The sequence below is a fragment of the Camellia sinensis genome, unplaced genomic scaffold, assembly GCF_055761805.1.
Source record: "Camellia sinensis isolate YWXY unplaced genomic scaffold, ASM5576180v1 Unanchor1, whole genome shotgun sequence".
In the NCBI taxonomy this organism is placed as follows: Eukaryota; Viridiplantae; Streptophyta; class Magnoliopsida; order Ericales; family Theaceae; genus Camellia; species Camellia sinensis.
Genome location: NW_028128987.1, coordinates 26,393,652 through 26,412,648, shown reverse-complemented (window position 1 = coordinate 26,412,648; position 18,997 = coordinate 26,393,652). Strand labels below are relative to the sequence as shown.

Genomic DNA, 18,997 nt, shown 5'->3' with positions numbered 1-18,997 from the left:
ACACACACTCATTACACACACTTAGTTTTTTTTGCAGATAATATGGATTCTGAATATCAACAACGTATCCCACCTACTGCTTCAAATAGACGACGTTGTGAATTGGATGTGGACCATGAACGGGGACGAGGGCGTGGGCGAGGACGAGGTCAAGGTCGTGGTCGAGGTCGTGATCCAGTTTCGGTAGAATATGATATTCCCAGTGCCAGTCAAAGTGGGGGCCAAAGCCAAAGACGAGTTGAAGGTTATGATATGCTTGACATTGCTGTAGAGGATACCTCTTTACCTGATTCTCCTCCTGTCCAGGAAGAGTACCTTACTCATGCTTTTCCAAGTGGACCGACTGATCCGTCAATACTACGGAGTTTCAATAGTCATGTGGCTGCAGCTATTTAGCACGGGGAGGTAAACATTCCTCAGTAAAACTGAAATTTATTTGTATATGAGTTTTTTTTTTTTTTTTTTTTGTGTTGTATGGTAGTTTGTAATGAGATATCATTTGTGTTGTAGGAACGAGGGCCCCTAAAGTGTCATAATCACTCTTCTAAGATCCTTACATGGCCATGGTGGTTAGTAGAGAACAACACCAAATTCAAAGCCATTATTGAGCAATCTGGACTGTCACAATTAGCTCGTTGCACTTATCGGTTCGTCAACAAGCTTCTAATCTCATGTTTTGTTGAGAGATAGCAACCTGAGACGAACACATTTCACATGACAGTTGGTGAGATGACCTTGACCCTGGATGATGTTGGCACTATTCTTGGCCTTTCCATTGTAGGCAAATCAGTCAGCATACCAGATGTGACAGATCATCATGGAGTTACATTACTCGTTTATGGCTTGGGAATTACTGAACTTGCAGCACATGAAGAGGTTTCTTCTGCTGGTGGCAATTCAGTCAGGCTTGAATGGTTGCGAAGTCAGTTTGCTGGTGTCACAGATTCAGACCCCGAGGAGGCCATACAGTGCGCTGCAAGAGCTTATTTATTGTTTCTGTTGGGATGTACACTCTTCAGTGACAAGAGTGGCGGCAGGGTTCCCGTTGTTTACCTCGACTTGTTGATGGATTTGGGATCCATACATACTTATGCCTGGGGTGCTGCTGCATTAGCATTTTTATATCGACAGTTGGGGTTTGCTAGCCGGTCTGGGGTTAAGCAGATGGGTGGTTATATGACTCTTTTGGAGGCGTGGATTTATGAGCACTTCCGAGCATTTCGACCTCATCAGAACATGGGCTACAATGAAGACATGCCACACGTGTACCATTGGGCATCTAGGAGAGAGGCGGGTTCCTCCATTGACCATTTGAAATCTTTTCGAGCCGAGCTTGACAGTTTAGTAGCTACTGATGTAAGTTTACTCATCCTGCGATAATTTTAACACTTCCATTTATCTTACCCTTTATGTACTTTAATGCAAAAACACTTTACGTTTATAGGTTATTTGGGATCCATACCACAACTGCAGAGACCGGCATCCATGTAACCCGGTTACGTTCTACCATGGATGCTTAAAGTGCTTAGACGTTGTCGAACCCTATCATCCAGATAGAGTTTTGAGGCAGTTTGGCAGGGTTCAAACCATCCCAGATGCACCGCTAGCTCCCAGTCGTGGTGCACGAGGCAACATATCTGCACGATATACCGTCATGTACAGATACTTGGATAGGATCTGGGAGACTTGGGATAACCACGTGTTGTCTGAGCAACGGAGGAGCACACCAGTTCGTCAGCCTTGGCAATGTGTACCGGGTTACATGGATTGGTATAAGAATATCACGCACCTATATGTCAAGCACACTGATGAACCACGTGTCCATGACCATCAGGATTTCAGCGAACATGCGGATGTAATCTATTATCCTCTCTGATGCATTTGTAACTTACTTTTTTTTTTCTGATATGTTCCTTAAAATGTGATATTCTTTTCAAATGCAGCGTATTGCACATGCACTGCAGATTTCACATCCTATTATTGACGCTGGTTATCAGGAGGGGATTCGCCATCCTTATCGACTTTACCAGGCTATCGAGAGTATGACACATGTTCTTGAAGGTCAGCACATTGACGAAGCTGGACCTAGTTCTACTGGACCTAGTTCTGCTAGAGGTCGCTTTCCATCTTCGACATTGACATACAGTCGTAGGCCTAGGCGTAGGCATACACCTGATTCGTGACATGTTATGTTGTTACATGTTATTTTGTTAGTTGATGAATATTTTTTGGTGTTTTTTGTAAGATGACATTGTTGTAATGGTAACAGTGGTAAATATTTTCTTATCAGAATGGAATGGCAACAATGGTATTGTAATGACATTGTAATGACATTTTATTATTAGAATGGAATGGTAACAATGGTCGTTGATTTTGTAAATGATATTTCTTATTACAATGGAATGGTAACAATGGTCGATAACATTCAATCCACATTGCAAAACATAACACATCAACGTCAAAAACACATCCATTAATTTCTTCCATAATTGTAACATTGTCAAAAGCATACATGTGTCATGCGACATCAACAACATCAAAAGTCTCTCGAGTAGCTACATTATCATGAATAATGTCCTTGAAATGTTGAATGCGACGCACATATGCATCATCCCAATCCACAGCGCAAGGGTGACGGTATTTTCTCCAATTAGTGGCAATAGGAGGAATTGGATGGCCTGGCTGCAACAAAACCTGCACCAAATATCAATTGACTTAGTGGTCATACCTCATAACTTCTTGTACATGCATAAACCCAATTGATAAGTTTCTGTTATACCTGGACGAAATGATTTCCGTTGACAAACCCAATGGCAATCTCACGTATATCAAGTTGAGGTACTGGCACTGTTCTAAGAGGTAAAAAGGTGAGACATTGCTGTAAAGACAAGTGGTATAACACAAGATTGTAGCACGATGCAATAAGATGCCCCATGTCTGGCATAGTCATCCAATGTGAGTATCCAGGACTGTCTTCAAAGTATGACAATATGCTTGTCAATTCTTCAAACCTTTCATAGGACCCATAAAGTGTAATGTATTCCTCTTTGTGTATGTGCAGGTCACCCAATAGGTCACGCCTAACCTGAGCCCAATCATCTTCTGTATGACCAATTGAAGCGACTATAGCCTTGAAATCACAATTCCCATCTGCAGCTACATCCTTGACAAACTTAATGTATGGTTTTAACCCAGTAGGGAAAGCATCAACATATGCACCAGGTTTCACTGTTCTAGTAATGTATGCCTTCCCTTTCAGGTTCACCTTCTCCTTTCCCTTAACAGGTCGCTTCTTCTTGGTTTGCAGAGTAGAAGCTAATGTAGTGATTTGAGTGTCCCTAAGTGAGAAGGAATCATGTCCAGATTGCACTAACTCAAATGCACACGGGTCACGACGGGTAGAAACATTGATCTTCTTATGATCCCAAGGACATGTTTTGGGCTTCACCTCTGGCTCAACAAGAAAAGTGCTTCCCGGATATACAATCTCTTTCAACTTCTTCAAAAGCTCCAATCGCATGGTTCTATCACTTTCATTAAACTTGTTCACAAACAACTCTACTTCTGCATGACAAGTCACCTCTGTTTCCTCTTCTTTCTTGCATATGGAGATATGAAGTTGCCTTCACTATGAGTGTATGGTAGCAAGTGGTATAGGACGATCTTGTCTGATGTAGTCAGCAATCTCATGGGCGCAAGGTAAACCATGAGTGTGGCGAAGGACGCATCCACAAGCTTCAACATCAATACCAATGGAATTGGCTCTCTTACTCTCGACAAGCAAATACTCCAATGCAGAGATAGACACATTCCCCCGTAGCTCCCTGAATTGAGAAGGTTTAAATTGATGTTGCACAACAGTTAGACTTTTCTTAAATGAAGCCTTGATATTAGTGTGTTGCAACTCAAGCAGACTGTGTATTTTCTCAAATGATGCCTGAAATGAGACTTGACATGAACCCAATTATCTTTTAAGTTTTGCTTGTGCACTCTCAGCCCTGTTCAATTCAATGTAAGTCAAGTTAAAATCAAGTACATGGCACTTATTAATAAAATATTGAAGAAAAGTAATCTTACCGGTTCGTTGTAACATTGCCACAATGCATACACGTGTCTGTCCATGCCGCCGCAAATTTGTCATTGTAAGGAACTAACCAAGTATCCATGACATATTTGACTGCATCAGGATAACTACTGAATTCCTTAAGTAATGATTTAAGACGCTCCTTGTATTGAATTTCAGAAGATGAATACACTACAGAGTTCCACTCATGGTTGAACTTCTCCCATTTTTGCTGTGTCTCAAACATTTTCTTGCATTTGGTCAACACATTCTTATTGATATGCCAACGACATAATAAATGTCTGGCACTCAGGAATATCTTCTGTATGGCATTCATCAAGGCTAGCTCTCTGTCAGTAACAATAACTGTTGGCACAACAAACCCATCCATGACATTACGTAATGTAGCTAACACCCACGCATAGTTATCGACCCTCTCATACTGTAAGTATGCAAAAGCTACAGAGAATGTCATTTCAGTTGATGTCACTCCCACAATTTCAAGAAGAGGAAGCCGATATCTGTTGGTTTTATGTGTGCAATCCATAATTAATATATATGGGAAAGACCGAAATAAGTCCAAACTGGTAGGATGTGCCCAAAACAAGTCTGTCATAGTCATCGTGGACTCTTCAGACCGATGGCGCTCAATGTAATTATACTTGGCCAATTCACCCAATAAGTGTTGCATCTGTGATCTTCCAGCTCTCTGTACCACCCTGTTTCGATGGCGTACATTGTAAATGGTTTTAAGTGTGCTTACATTGAGGGCATCTCACTGTTTCAAGGTTACTAGGATTTCTTTTGGCCAAACCATGCTCTTTGACATATCCATTAACAATGCTTTCTCATCCTTTGATAGCCTCCCCGCATATGAATGTCCCTCGAGGTGCTCCGCAGGTGGATGATTATGCAATCCGCATACTACGGTCAATGTCCATTCATCATATGTGGTAAACCTGTGAGCCCTCATATCAAAAGGACAACCACACTTATTCGTACTGGTTATTCTTGATGTATTGTTGCCATCATGTTATAAATTCTTTGTTGCTCTATATTGGCCACTCCTCTCACAAGCAAGATACATCCTGGGTCTTTTTTTACCTCCACCATAGTCTGATGTTTTGATTACAATGACCAAACCATTTCTCTTTCCAACTTCACGTACCCAGTTGAGCAATTCATCCTTACTTTTGAATACCTACAAAGTTAAATAAATATTATCAAACATTTACATTTGGTGAGCAATTCGAAACATAATCATTATAATTTCGTAGACTGAACTTGTTCAGTTGTGAATTGAGTGGTGTAATCTAACACAAAATCCGCGCAAACCTAACTTCCTTGAGTTGACACATATTCCTGCATGTTTTGTATAACATTACAAATTTTTAATGGCATTATAAAGATTAATTTGAAATTTGAAACTATAAATTTGGTATGCAGTTTGCAAATTTGGAATATAAAATGGAAAAAAAAAAAATTTACTTCATTCGGAAGTAGTTGTCCGAATTTTTTTTTAAAATTTCGGAAGTTGAATATTGTAAAAGTTAACTTTGTTCGGACAACAACTTCCGAATTTAAATACATTGTTCAGACAACAACTTCCGAAATTTGTTTCTTTGTTCGGACATCAACTTCCGAAAATACATAATTATTTCGGTAGTATATTTCCGAACCAAATAACACAATTCGACTCTGGTTATCCGAACGACGCCAGGAAAAAAAAAAAAATTTTAACTCACATTTCCTTCGCTCTGCTTCACATGAACACTTATTTGCTGATTTTCAGAAGGCAAATCCTCCATAACAATGATGTTTTCCCTACGAATGACGAAGGTTGATGAACTTGGAAATGCCAAAGCCCTTTCGTTTCACTTCTAGCTCAATGAACATCATATACAGAAATTGATAGAAAGAGTGAAACCAATTTGGACAACCTTTGTCATTCACAAATTGATAGAAGAAGTGAAACCAATGGTGTCACTAGCTACACACACGATGCAACAGATGCAAACACTGCCCAAGAACTCTGAGGTGTGCATTGAGATGTTTTCAATTAACAATGGTGTCTAAAATAGTAATTTCACTTAGAGATAAAATTGTAATAAAATTAAATATCATTAAGTGTGTGTATTGAGGGGATTAGGTGGTGTATATATAAGCTCCCCAAAATTATTTATATTCTTGGTTTTGTGGTCCTCGGTTTCCACTATATTACGTAAAAGGCAATTACATTTGCACGTCATATGAAATTTCAGGACACATTATTTTGTTTGAATATAAATTTTTAAACAAAAAGTAAATTCTCATAATAAATAAATAAATAATTATTCAAATATAAGTTTAATTGTTTATGTCTGGATAATTATTTTCTATTCATAAATTTATATCCGAATATTTGGTTTTTGTTAAAAAAAAAATTATCCAAATGATATAAATGATGTCTTCTAATATTTTTATAGTGTGTAAATGGAATTACCTTATGAAAAGATGACTACCATGAATTGACAATCATATCCTCTTATCTTTTCAAACTAATTATGTTAAAAGGTTTCATATTTTGTCCATTTTATTATATGAATCACACCATGTCTTACTCATCACGAGTTTTATTTTGATAATTTGAATCATTTATTTTTTAAATCATTGTGTATATATTATTCCTTTTTTTAAAAATTTTTGATGGGTGTGATGTTTTTATATGGATACTTTTGATATTATTTAGGGGGTCTTAGAAATTTTTAGGATAATTTTGTAGGTAGGGATCTAAAGAAATGAGGAATCCAAAATATTAATTGGAATGTTAATAGCAATGCTCATTAACTAAACCGTCTTTTATGTTTCTACAATTGTATTGGTTGGTGTCCTATGCCTTGACAAATTTAAGGATTTCTTTGGAGGTTGTAATGTGAATAAACAAATGCAAATAGATTGATAATTTGATTAATAACACTTAAACTAGTCACTTAATTACAATAATTAAATTACAAGTTTTATAGCATTATATTCAACAGGTCCAAATTGAGTTACAAGCACTAAAATTACTGCTAATCTACTCCTAAGTTACAGAATTACTCCTAGATAAATTACACTATTCCTAGATTTCACAAGTGTTATGAATTTGGTTGAAGGTCCTTCTATCTGTGAATTCCCAGCTTTTATATGACTTCACTAGCCATGTCATGTTACCACGTGCCCATTGGCTAGTAACTTCCACTTGTCCATGATCTTTCTTACCCTGCAATTGTCACTGTTTAACTGCTACAACTATTCCCTTGCTTCTAAGCCTTCACACTTTACCAAATCATCAACTTCCTCTGTTGATCCAATGTTCCTTTATATTGCCACATATTCCTCATCACTTTGAACCTTAGATTGACAAGGTAAAGCTCTTTATTTTGCACATGTGCCTTTCTGTAAGCAACCCACTAAGTCCATGACTTAGCGTAATAATTGCTCCACCACTTAGATCATCCAATGCACATGACTAACTCCTTTTATGCCACTTGTCCCTTTGACTAATGGAAGACTTCCATTCTTGTCCATATGTCACCATTTGATTGATCCACCTGTCGACAGGATTTTAACAAAAATAGGTGCAAACAATGCCCCCTAACTCTTTAAGAATGAGACTTCTTGAAGAGTTATAAAATCAAGATTAAATTAATGGCCTTCTGTCGATGTGTCGACTCTATCAAACTTCATGCAGAATTTAAACAACTGGTCGTTGTTTGGCCGAGTAATGCCTGTTATATGGCCATTTATATTTTTTTGTATTGCATCAAATTTTATAAGAATAAGATATTATTTTTGTTAACCAATTTATCCGAACCAAGTTTTGATGTGAACCACCAACCCACGATGGTCGTTGGGTAACACAAATCAGAATATCAAATAATTTTAGAAAATTAAGCATTTTGACAAAATTAACAATGTCAAAAATTTCAAATTCAACAAATGTGGGTTGTTCATGATTTTTAGTCATGTTTGGCTTGAAATCATGCCCCCCAAGTAAATCTTCACCATTATTTTGTGATGGATTTTCATAATTTTTTGTCAAAAGAGGTTGTTTTTATTTTTTAGCTATTAATGGCTTGTTACTCTTTGCCATGTTTGGCAAAAAATCATGCCCCTCATGTTCATAATTTTCAAACATCTTTGGCTTAAAATCATGTCTCCCAAGTGTATTTTCACTCTCATTTTGCGGTGAATATTCACTATTCTTAAAACCACACTTTTTAGCCACATTACTTGCACCATTCTCTAGATTAAACACTAGATTAAGAGTTGTGAAAAATGGATGATCTTTTATTTCACACATTGGGTTTGAATAATTTTTTGAACACCTAGAAGATGTTGGCCGACTTTTTTTTTCAAATAATGAGTTGAGAATATTTTTTAAAAACCAAAACTGAGTTCCTTCCCTATGAAATTGCCCCCCAGACATGCTATTTTCATAATTTTATTTTTCCTTGGCCATGACTTGTGGAGAGAAAGTTTTGCTTGGAAAAGCCTCCTAACAACTCATAAAATGGGTGTTTTTTAAGATTCTCTAATTTTTTACACCAATGTTGAATTTCTCTATCAACTTTGTAAAATTGACAATAAAGTTGATAATTTTTTCCATGAAGGAAATTTATATCTTCTTGCATCAAATAATATGGAGGTGATGAAATTATTCAAAATTTTTGTGAATCAAAAGAATTAATTTCTTCTTGTAAGGCCAAACTTTCATTCTTGCACCAATAAATTTTGTCCTCACAACGCCGAATCATTCTTTTCATATTATTTGCCATGCCATTATGTTGGCAATATGTGTTAGAAGCATTGCCATAATATTGACAATCATTATACCTAGAAGATAAGGCATTCCAATAGCACTTCATACCCATTGGAACATTGTCATTCCTTTGGTGGTTTGGATCCATGGGTGCATAAGACATAGACATGCTACTTGAAGGCATGATGATTCCATAAGCATCAATATGCTTCTTCATCTCCATTACTCCAAATTAGACTAGTCCCACTAGACGTGCCAAAATATGCTAGCAAAAATTAAGTTTAGGTCAAAGCAACAGAGGTAATTCGACAGGGAAAATTAATTTTCACAAATAGTAGATTAATCAAACAATATGATTGGTGTCCCATGCCCTAACAGATTCAAGGACTTCTTTGGAGGTTGTAATGTGAAGAAACAAAGGTGAACAAACTGGAATTGTGATTAATAACACTTTAACTTGTCACTTAATTACAATAATTAAATTACAAGTTTTATATCATTACAATCGACAGGTCCAAATTGAGTTAAAAGCACTCAAATTATTGTTAATCTACTCCTAAGTTACATAACTACTCCTAGATAAGTTACACTACTCCTAGATTTCAAAAGTGTTATAAATTTGGTTGAAGGTCCTTCTCTCTTCGAATTCTCAACTCTTATATGACTTCACTGGCCATGCTATGCTGCTTCGTGTCTATTGGTTGATAACTTTCACTTGTCCATGATCCCATGATCTCTCTTACCCTGTGACTGTGACTATCACTACTTACCTGCCGCAACACTGCTCCTCTACTTCTAAGCTTTTACACTTTACCAAATCATCAACTTCCTTTGTCGATCCAGTGTTCCTTTACGTTGCCACATATTCCTTATCACTTTGAGCCTTAGATCAACAGGGTAAAGCTCTTTATTTTGCTCATGTTCCTTTCTGCAAGTAATCTAATAAATTCATGACTTAGCCTAATAACTGCTCCATCACTTGGATCATCCAATGCACATGACCAACTCCTTTTATGCCACCTGTCCCTTTGACTGATGGAAGACTCCCATTCTTTACCATATGTCACAATGTAGTTGATCCACCTGTCAACAAGAATTTAACAAAAATATGTGCAAACAGATAGAAAGAGTGCATAATAAAATTTCTCAACATGTCATTCATGTAGGACAAAAATAAAAAAAGTAAAGGCATAGAATCAATATTATTGTTTGGTTCAAAGCAGTTTTCAAAAAATAATTTTTTTTGTCTTCCCTTTTTTTTATTTTTTATTTTTATTTTGAAGTAGGGTACGTGGTGTGTCTTATAGGCATAGTACGATGTTGTGAGGCCTATGACACTTTGTCTCAGGTTGATATAGTTGGTCCGAACTGTTCATATTGTAAGATTGTCAAGTAAATCATTCATAAAAAATAAAAATAAAAAAATTAGATTAATTGAATATCTATAACCTCAAAACAAGACCACATTTGTTTTTTTAAAAAATAAGCAGTTAATAAAATTTTGATTATTTATTTTAAAACAGTTAAAACTTTATCATAGGGTTATATATGCCTGATTAACTTGATTTTTTTTTTTTTTATGGATAATACTCGACAAATCTTATAATATGAGCGGTTTGGATCATCAAAATAAACTCGAGACACGTCTCCATAGGACCACACAATACCGTGTTGTCCTATAAGGCACAACACACACCCCTTGTCCGACTTTTTTTTGGAAATTTTTTTAATATTTTACGTAATTTTTTAATTTTTTAGGTATGCTGTGTTTTTAATCAAAACCATTCGCCTATTTTCGTTAAGTAAAATCAATGAAAAAAGAGTCATTTAGTCATTAAACTAAATGTAGATATAAATAAAATGTCTAAAATATAATTTTCATTGAGCTTAATGATCACAATACCGATTTTTTTTTATCGATTTTACTTAACGAAAATATGCAAATAGTTTAAATGGAAAACAATTCGAAAATTTAAAATTTAAATTAATAAAATTAAAAACTCAAGTTTATTTTGTTACCGGACTTAAACCTTAAGTTTTTTTTTTTTTTTTTTGTAATTTTTCCAAAAGTATAATATTTGTGACTTTTTTTTACAAAAAAATACTAAAATTTAATACAATTTTATATTTTGTTATATTCAATGAATACAAATTTTATACTTTTTTAAGTATATCAAATTTAAATTGATCAAAAAATAAAAGAAATTAATTAAAATATTTTTAAAAAATAAAAATATGAATAAAAAATAAACATATATATATATATATATATTTTAAAAATTTCCAAACCAACGGAAAACTTATGTCCTCTGGTGCCAAATCCATTCTACTCAAAAGGTGACAAAATAATTAATTTTAAATTTAAAAATATCACATCATGTGACTGAGAAAAAGTTGAGATGAGTGATCCCACTCAATTTTCATTCTTTATTCCTTTTTTTAATTTCTTGAGTTTTTTTTATGGGTTTTGGGGGGTTCTTTGACTTGAAGAAACCTCAACCTGAAACATATTTGACTTACTGTTGAGCGCAACTGCATCAAGTTCCTGCTTTTTTAAATCGAAACTGCTACCTAGCTTGAAATTGGCTCGACTCCAAAACGTTGTTTTTGGAGATTTTTTTTTTTTTTTTTTTTTTTTTTTTTTTTGCATTCATTCTCGTTTTTTTGATCATCTTCAGCTGGGTTCATCTATTATCAATTTGGATGGTTTATTATTCAAAAACACAGAGATCATCTATTAAAAAACACAGAGGCCTGGGTTCATCTTCAGCTGGGTTCATCTTTATCCACATATGAATTTGTGTTGTTCTGTGTGGACAGATATGTGGACAGAACAACACAGAACAACCCAGCTGATATTAAATTCATATGTGGACAGAACAGAGTTCAACCGATCTTCATCTTCATCATTTTTTTTTTTCTTGTTTTTCTGCAGATCTTGTTCATCATCTTCAACATCATCATCATCTTCATCAACAAAAAAAAAAAATCACCCTCTATCTTCGACAAAAAAAAGATATTCTTGAACAAGATCGAAGATATCACAGATCTGGCAAAACTTCTGCAGATTTCGTTGAAGATCGAAGATATCACAGATCTGGCAAAACTTCTGCAGATTTCGTTGAAGATCGAAGATATCACAGATCTTGTTTTTTTTGATGAAGATCGAAGATGAAGATGATCGAAGATCGATGATGAAGATCAAAGATATCACTGCCGATCACCGACCGCCATCACCGCACCATCACCGACCGCCATCACCGATCTTCCTTCTCTTCTCTCTTCCTCTTCTCTTCTCTCTATCTTTGTTTCCTCTTCTCTTCTCTCTTCTCTCTCTCCTCTCTCTCTCGCCTCTGTCTGTTATTGAAAAGCAAGGCAACTGTTACTGAAAAGCAAGGGAAGGAAAAGAATTAAAAAAATAATATAATTTCGAGCCAGTTTTCGAGCCCAAGTATTCGAACTACGGGTCATTTTCGTTTTTAAATACAACAATGCTAGAGGGCCACAATTTTTGTAGCCACAATGGCTCAAAACTGTCAAAACAACGTCGTTTTGGCATGTTTTGTGTAACAACCCTCATACTGTTTACTGATTAAGGACTGATCGATTACCGATAATCACCGATTACTGCTAAACGGAACTGATAACTGACTGATAATCAAACTGAATGAAATACTGAACTGACTGACTGAAATTGAAACTGAATTGACTGAGTATATGTTAGTTAATTGCATTCTATCTGTTTGATTGCCTGATTATCTGTTCATGTTTATATGTTTAAACTGCTAATTGAAGGCCTTATCGGCGGCCGAATTAGAAACCGATTGATGTTCCATGACCCTCATAATTAATGTGATTTTACGGTATATTTATCTGAAAACTGATTAGGTATGATTAAATTAGATTAAAATAAGCCAATTAAAGAGTTTGCCGTATTTACCATTTTGCCACTATCTCATATACACACACTTGAGCCTTATACTTGAATCAAACACATTTGCTCAGCCATTTTCTTGTGCTTAACCAACCAAGAGAGGGAGAGGGAGAGAAATTGAGTTCTACCTTGTGAATTGCTTGGAAATTGAAGGAATTGGAACATAGGTTGCAAATTTAACTTCCACACCTTGTAACTAAAGCTCTAGGTAAGGAATTCAACCCCTCTTTGTTGTGTTTGAGCTCATTCATGTTAGATTCTTGAGCCTCTAGTGATTCAAGTCTAGAATTGGTTCATTGTGTTGATTTGGAACTCATTTCATGCATGCATGTTTGTAATGTAGATATTTGAGTTGTTTTCATGGCAAAAGGTTACATGCATGTCCATCTTTTGGTCATACCCCATGAATTCATCATGTTCTTGAAGAAATGAGTCCATTTGAACAAGCTTTGAAGATTTAATTTGGTTTAAAACTCATACATGACATGTTTGAATGTTGTTCTTGAAAATGGGTTTGAATGTGGTTTTAATTGACTCACCTTTGGGGCTTGAATTCACAAATTGAGCTTTGAAACTTGTTATACATTGAATTTAATGATGTTTTCCAGAATTTGGGCCCAAGAGGTCGAGTTTGGAGTGGTTGAATGCTTGGTTTGAGCTTGGAAGGCAGATCTGGAAATTCCAGATTTGGCTTCCTCGCTCGAGCGAAGGATTCCCCGCTCGAGCGAGCACCTTTGTCCAGGGCTCCGCTCGAGCGACCATCGAGCGACGATCGCGCGTAAAATTTCAGCATCCAGTATTTTTACTGTTTTGCAGACCGCTCGAGCGAAGGTTTACTCGCTCGAGCGAAGCCTTTGATTTTGGACTTACGCTCGAGCGGAGAAAGTCTCGCTCGAGCGAGGCTCCTATTTTCAGCAAACTTTGCGAAATATTTTCTAAGTGTATTTTTGCATCCTCATCCCATCCTAGGCATTCTTAGGCCTAGTTTAAGGCATCTTGATGAGGATATCATTGTAGAACACACCAAGGCAAATTAGGGATTAAGTTATGAGATTTCCCAACTGTGTAGCTTAGTGTGTTCAACCTGTGAACTGTGTAGGGTTGGCAACTGGGGAGACACGCTCTAGCGTACTGTAGCCCAGAACTCTGTGAGTAACAATTGTGTAAAGATATGTTCAACTGATTCTCTTTTGAATACTGAACTGAACTGTTTACTGAGCTGGTATTATTTACTGAATGAATGTATGTCCTTTATTTCTGAACTGTACTGTGGCATCCTTAGTACCTACGGTTTACTGTTACTGTTACTGTTACAGAGATCTCTGTCGGTTCCTTCGTGGAACCACTACTGTTTATTGACTGATGGCCATCATTACTGTTCGGTCTTTCAAGACCTACTGTTACTGTTATGCTAATGGATGTACCACATATGACTGTTTACTGTACTGAACGACTGAAATACTGATTGAATTGAACTGTTTTCATTACTGTAAGGACATTCATTCTAAACCCCTTTACGCTTTATGTTATTCACTGGGCTTTAGCTCACTGCTCATATATATATGTAGGTGTACAGGCACCAGATCGGAGCTAGGAGCGTCAGGGTAACTCCAGTTTTGTCAAGCCAGCCTTTGTGCCTCACTCCGAGGTTCCGAGTTGCCATGCTATGGCTTGGGGGTGTCTTGTTTGTTTTTCCCCCTTCTGTACTGTTTTTACTGTTCTGTACAGACCGAGTGTTACTGCACTGTTATCTAGGGTCGAGTCCCTAGTTTGAATGATTGTAAATATTGTGTATACTGTTCTGTACTGGTTATGTATAAATGTACGAAAAGCCTTTTTGCATACAGACTGTCACAGCTCAATGGACACTATTTATTTACTGTATTGGCTTCCGCCAGGCCCTGTACTCTATTTACTGTATTACTGTTCTGCAGGCCTTCGGTAATCTCGGATTACTGGCCGGTTACGGTGCTAAACCCATAGGGCCGGGTTTGGGTCGTGACAGAGTGGTATCAGAGCGATACTTAACCACGAGTTATACCGCACACACGTGTCCAAATGAGCTATAGGGTGTCCTAGAAAAGTGATTAGGGCATCTCATGAGCATGATAAGTGTGTGGTTATGTTATGACTGAATGCATGCTAATGTGGTAAACTGTTAAACAAATGACTGCTTATGTTTAAAACTGTTATAACTGCTTATAGTGAAATGGACAATGCAAATGAACCTGAGTCCTCGTCTACCGAGGCAAGAATGGAAAGAATGGAAAGAATGATAGAACTGATAACTGCTAGACTTGAATAGCAACAGAACCAACCGCCCCCACCTCCTCCTCCTCCAGTACAGCCGGAACCTAATGCGAATGTGGATGATGGGGATATTATTGCTCTCACCCATAAATTCAGCAAGATGAAACCGCCATCCTTTCAGGGAGGCCTTGAACCATTAAAAGCTGAAGCTTGGGTTCTGGAAACGGAAAAATTGTTCGAAGTGTTTCCGTGCTCAGAAGCAAACAAAGTATTGTTAGCTACCTTCACCCTACAAGAAGAGGCTAGAAGGTGGTGGATGTTAATCCGTGAAACAAACACTGTTATGTCTTGGGCTCAGTTCAAGGAGTCCTTCTTTGAAAAGTACTTCCCTCAGTGTGTCAGGGATAGAAAAGTGACTGAATTTGAACAGCTGAAGCAGGGCACAATGTCCGTTGCAGAGTATGAAACAAAATTTACTGAGCTTGCCCGTTATGCACCACACATGGTGGATACTGAATATAAGAAGGCCAGAAAATTTGAAGGTGGCCTTAATGTGGCAATACTTGACCGGATAAATGTTTTGAAATTACCGACTTTTGTGGGTGTTCTCGACCGGGCATTGATGGCCGAGTCGAACATTGCAGCGGTGAAACAATCTGAAACACCAACAACTGAATGGCATGGAAAAAGGCAGGGTTTCAAATTCAAGAAAGGCAAGCATAACCCGGCCAACAAGAAACAGAATACGGGGTCGACAACTAGCCCCAGCCAAGGGAGTGGGTTCATACCACCCTGTCCTGAGTGTGGCAAGAAGCACAAGGGGGTCTGCTACAGAATATCTGGAGCTTGTTACAGGTGTGGCAAGGTGGGCCACATGGTTAAAGACTGCCCCTCTGCTCCACAAGCCGGTAGTAAAGCTGCACCAAGCGCAGCAGCATCAACTGTAGCACCAAAGCCTAACCCCAGAGCTACCGGGAAAGAGCCCATGAGGCAGGGCCGAGTGTTCGCCCTAGTACCGGGAGACGTGCAAAATACTGAGACCGTTGTGTCAGGTATCCTCTCTATCTGTACACAAAATGCATATGTATTGATTGATTCGGGGTCTACGCATTCTTATGTATCGCATGCTTTCTCACGGAAATTGAATAGACCCTTAGAACCTATGAACTATCTGCTAGCCGTATCATCACCCGTAGGGGGATCCATGACATGTGCTTATATGTACCCCGCATGTGAAATCATTGTTGGGGATATGCATCTGTTTATTGATTTACTGCCATTGAACATTGATCATTTTGACGTAATATTGGGGATGGATTGGTTACAAAAATATCATGCCACTATTGACTGTGTGACCAAGCAAGTTGTTTTCCGTCCACCTGGTTTGCCTGAATTTGTGTTTAATGGGAGTGGAGTAGTACCTCCTCCGTATTTGATTTCATCTGTGAAGGCTGTTAAACTGATTAGGAAGGGCTGTAAAGGATATCTGTGTTCTGTACTGACTGTGCCTACTGATGATAGTATTAAAACTGATGTGAATTGTATTCCTATAGTCAGAGAATTTCCAGATGTTTTTCCAGATAATCTTCCAGGAGATTTGACTGACAGGGAGATCGAATTTACCGTTGATGTGATTCCCGGAACACAACCAGTTTCTAAAGCTCCATACAGAATGGCTCCAACTGAACTGAAAGAATTGAAAGTACAACTGCAGGAACTGCTGGATAAGAAGTTTATCAGACCTAGCACTTCGCCATGGGGTGCTCCTGTTTTGTTCGTCAAGAAGAAAGATGGCTCACTGAGACTGTGCATTGACTACCGTGAACTGAATAAGGTAACTGTAAAGAATAAATACCCATTACCGCGTATTGATGATTTATTTGATCAGTTACAGGGTGCACAAGTGTTTTCTAAGATCGATCTCAGATCGGGGTATCATCAACTGAAGGTTAAACCAGAAGACATTGATAAAACTGCTTTTAGAACGAGGTATGGACATTATGAATTTCTAGTTATGCCTTTTGGAGTCACGAACGCACCAGCTGCTTTTATGGACCTCATGAACAGAATTTTTAAACCGTACCTTGATGACTTTATTGTTGTATTTATCGATGACATATTGATTTACTCCAAGAGTATAGAAGAACATGAGCATCATCTGAGACTTGCCCTACAAACCTTAAGAGAACAGAAACTGTATGCTAAACTGTCTAAATGTGAATTTTGGCTTGACCATGTTATGTTTTTGGGGCATGTTGTTATCAAAGATGGAATTTCTGTTGATCCGCAGAAAATTGAAGCTGTAGTGAACTGGCCTAGACCAACAAATGTGACTGAAGTCCGAAGCTTTTTGGGATTGGCTGGATATTACAGAAGATTTGTCAAAGATTTCTCCAAAATTGCCCTACCATTGACTCAGTTAACTCAGAAGGGGACATCATTTGACTGGACTGACCAAAGAGAATCTGCTTTCCAGGAGTTGAAAACTCGACTTGTGACTGCACCAGTTTTGACTTTACCCTCAGGTACGGATGGTTATACTGTATTTAGTGATGCTTCTCATAAGGGTTTGGGATGTGTTTTAATGCAGAATGGGAGAGTAATTGCCTATGCTTCCCGTCAACTGAGACCGCATGAAAAGAACTACCCGACCCATGATCTGGAACTTGCTGCAGTAGTATTTGCACTGAAAATCTGGCGTCACTATCTGTACGGGGTGACATGTGAAGTATATACCGACCATAAGAGTTTGAAATATTTCTTCACACAGAAAGAACTGAACATGAGACAGCGGAGATGGCTAGAACTAATTAAGGACTATGACCTGCAGATTTTGTACCATCCGGGAAAAGCCAATACCGTTGCCGATGCATTGAGCCGGAAATCGATTGGAAACGTAGCATGTTTGCTCACCGGACAGAAAGAGTTGCTATGTGACCTTGAAAAATCTGAAATAGAAATTGTTTTGAGAGAACAAGGTAGAACCTTAGCTGCTATTTCTGCTCAACCGGCGCTGATTGAGGAGATTAAAGAGAAACAGCAACTGGATGACTTCTTGAAGAAGATCATCGAAGAAAGAGAATCTAAACCGAGACCGGGATTCAAATTCGAGAACAATGTACTGAAATTTCATGAAAGACTGTGTGTACCAAATGATACTGAACTGAAAAGAAGAGTTCTGCAAGAGGGCCACAACTCAAGATTGTCTATCCATCCGGGGAACACGAAAATGTACCAAGATCTGAAACAGAATTTCTGGTGGCCGGGAATGAAGAAAGAAATTGCTGATTTTGTATCCAAATGTCTTCATTGCCAACAGGTCAAAGCTGAACATCAGCGACCTGCCGGATTATTGCAACCCCTACCCATACCAGAATGGAAATGGGAGCATATCACGATGGATTTTATCGTTGGGTTACCTCGCTCCAGAAAAGGTATGGATTCAATTTGGGTTATTGTTGATAGACTGACTAAATCTGCTCACTTCTTACCTGTCAAGACAATTTATAATGCGGATAAATTGGCCGTGATTTATATTGATGAGATTGTAAGACTGCATGGAGTGCCTGTATCTATTGTTTCTGACAGGGATTCGAAGTTTACATCGAGGTTTTGGCAAAGCCTACAGACTGCATTGGGTACTGAATTAAGACTGAGTAGTGCCTATCATCCTCAGACAGATGGCCAATCAGAAAGGACCATCCAAACTCTGGAGGATTTACTGAGAATGTGTGTCCTTGATTTTCAGGGAAACTGGGAAAGTCATCTGCCACTAGCTGAATTCGCCTACAACAACAGCTACCATTCGAGTATTGGTATGGCGCCTTTTGAGGCATTGTATGGCAGAAAATGTAGATCTCCAATTTGCTGGGCAGAAGTTGGAGATGGGCCTTTGCTTGGGCCCGAGATTGTGTATGAAACAACTGAAAAAGTGAAACTGATACAGCAAAGACTGAAAACTGCGCAG

The 18,997-nt window shown here is 37.8% G+C and overlaps 1 protein-coding gene across 1 annotated transcript; it reads right to left on the bottom strand.

Moving 5' to 3' along the window:
• Positions 1-2,517: 2,517 nt before the first annotated feature.
• LOC114265421 (uncharacterized) lies at positions 2,518-3,520 on the bottom strand. Its single transcript, XM_082910678.1, has 2 exons — positions 2,780-3,520; positions 2,518-2,694 (listed from the first exon to the last, which is right to left on the bottom strand). The coding sequence occupies exons 1-2, from the start codon at positions 3,518-3,520 to the stop codon at positions 2,518-2,520; spliced, it is 918 nt and encodes a 305-aa protein (XP_082766804.1).
• Between the last annotated feature and the right edge of the window lie 15,477 nt (positions 3,521-18,997).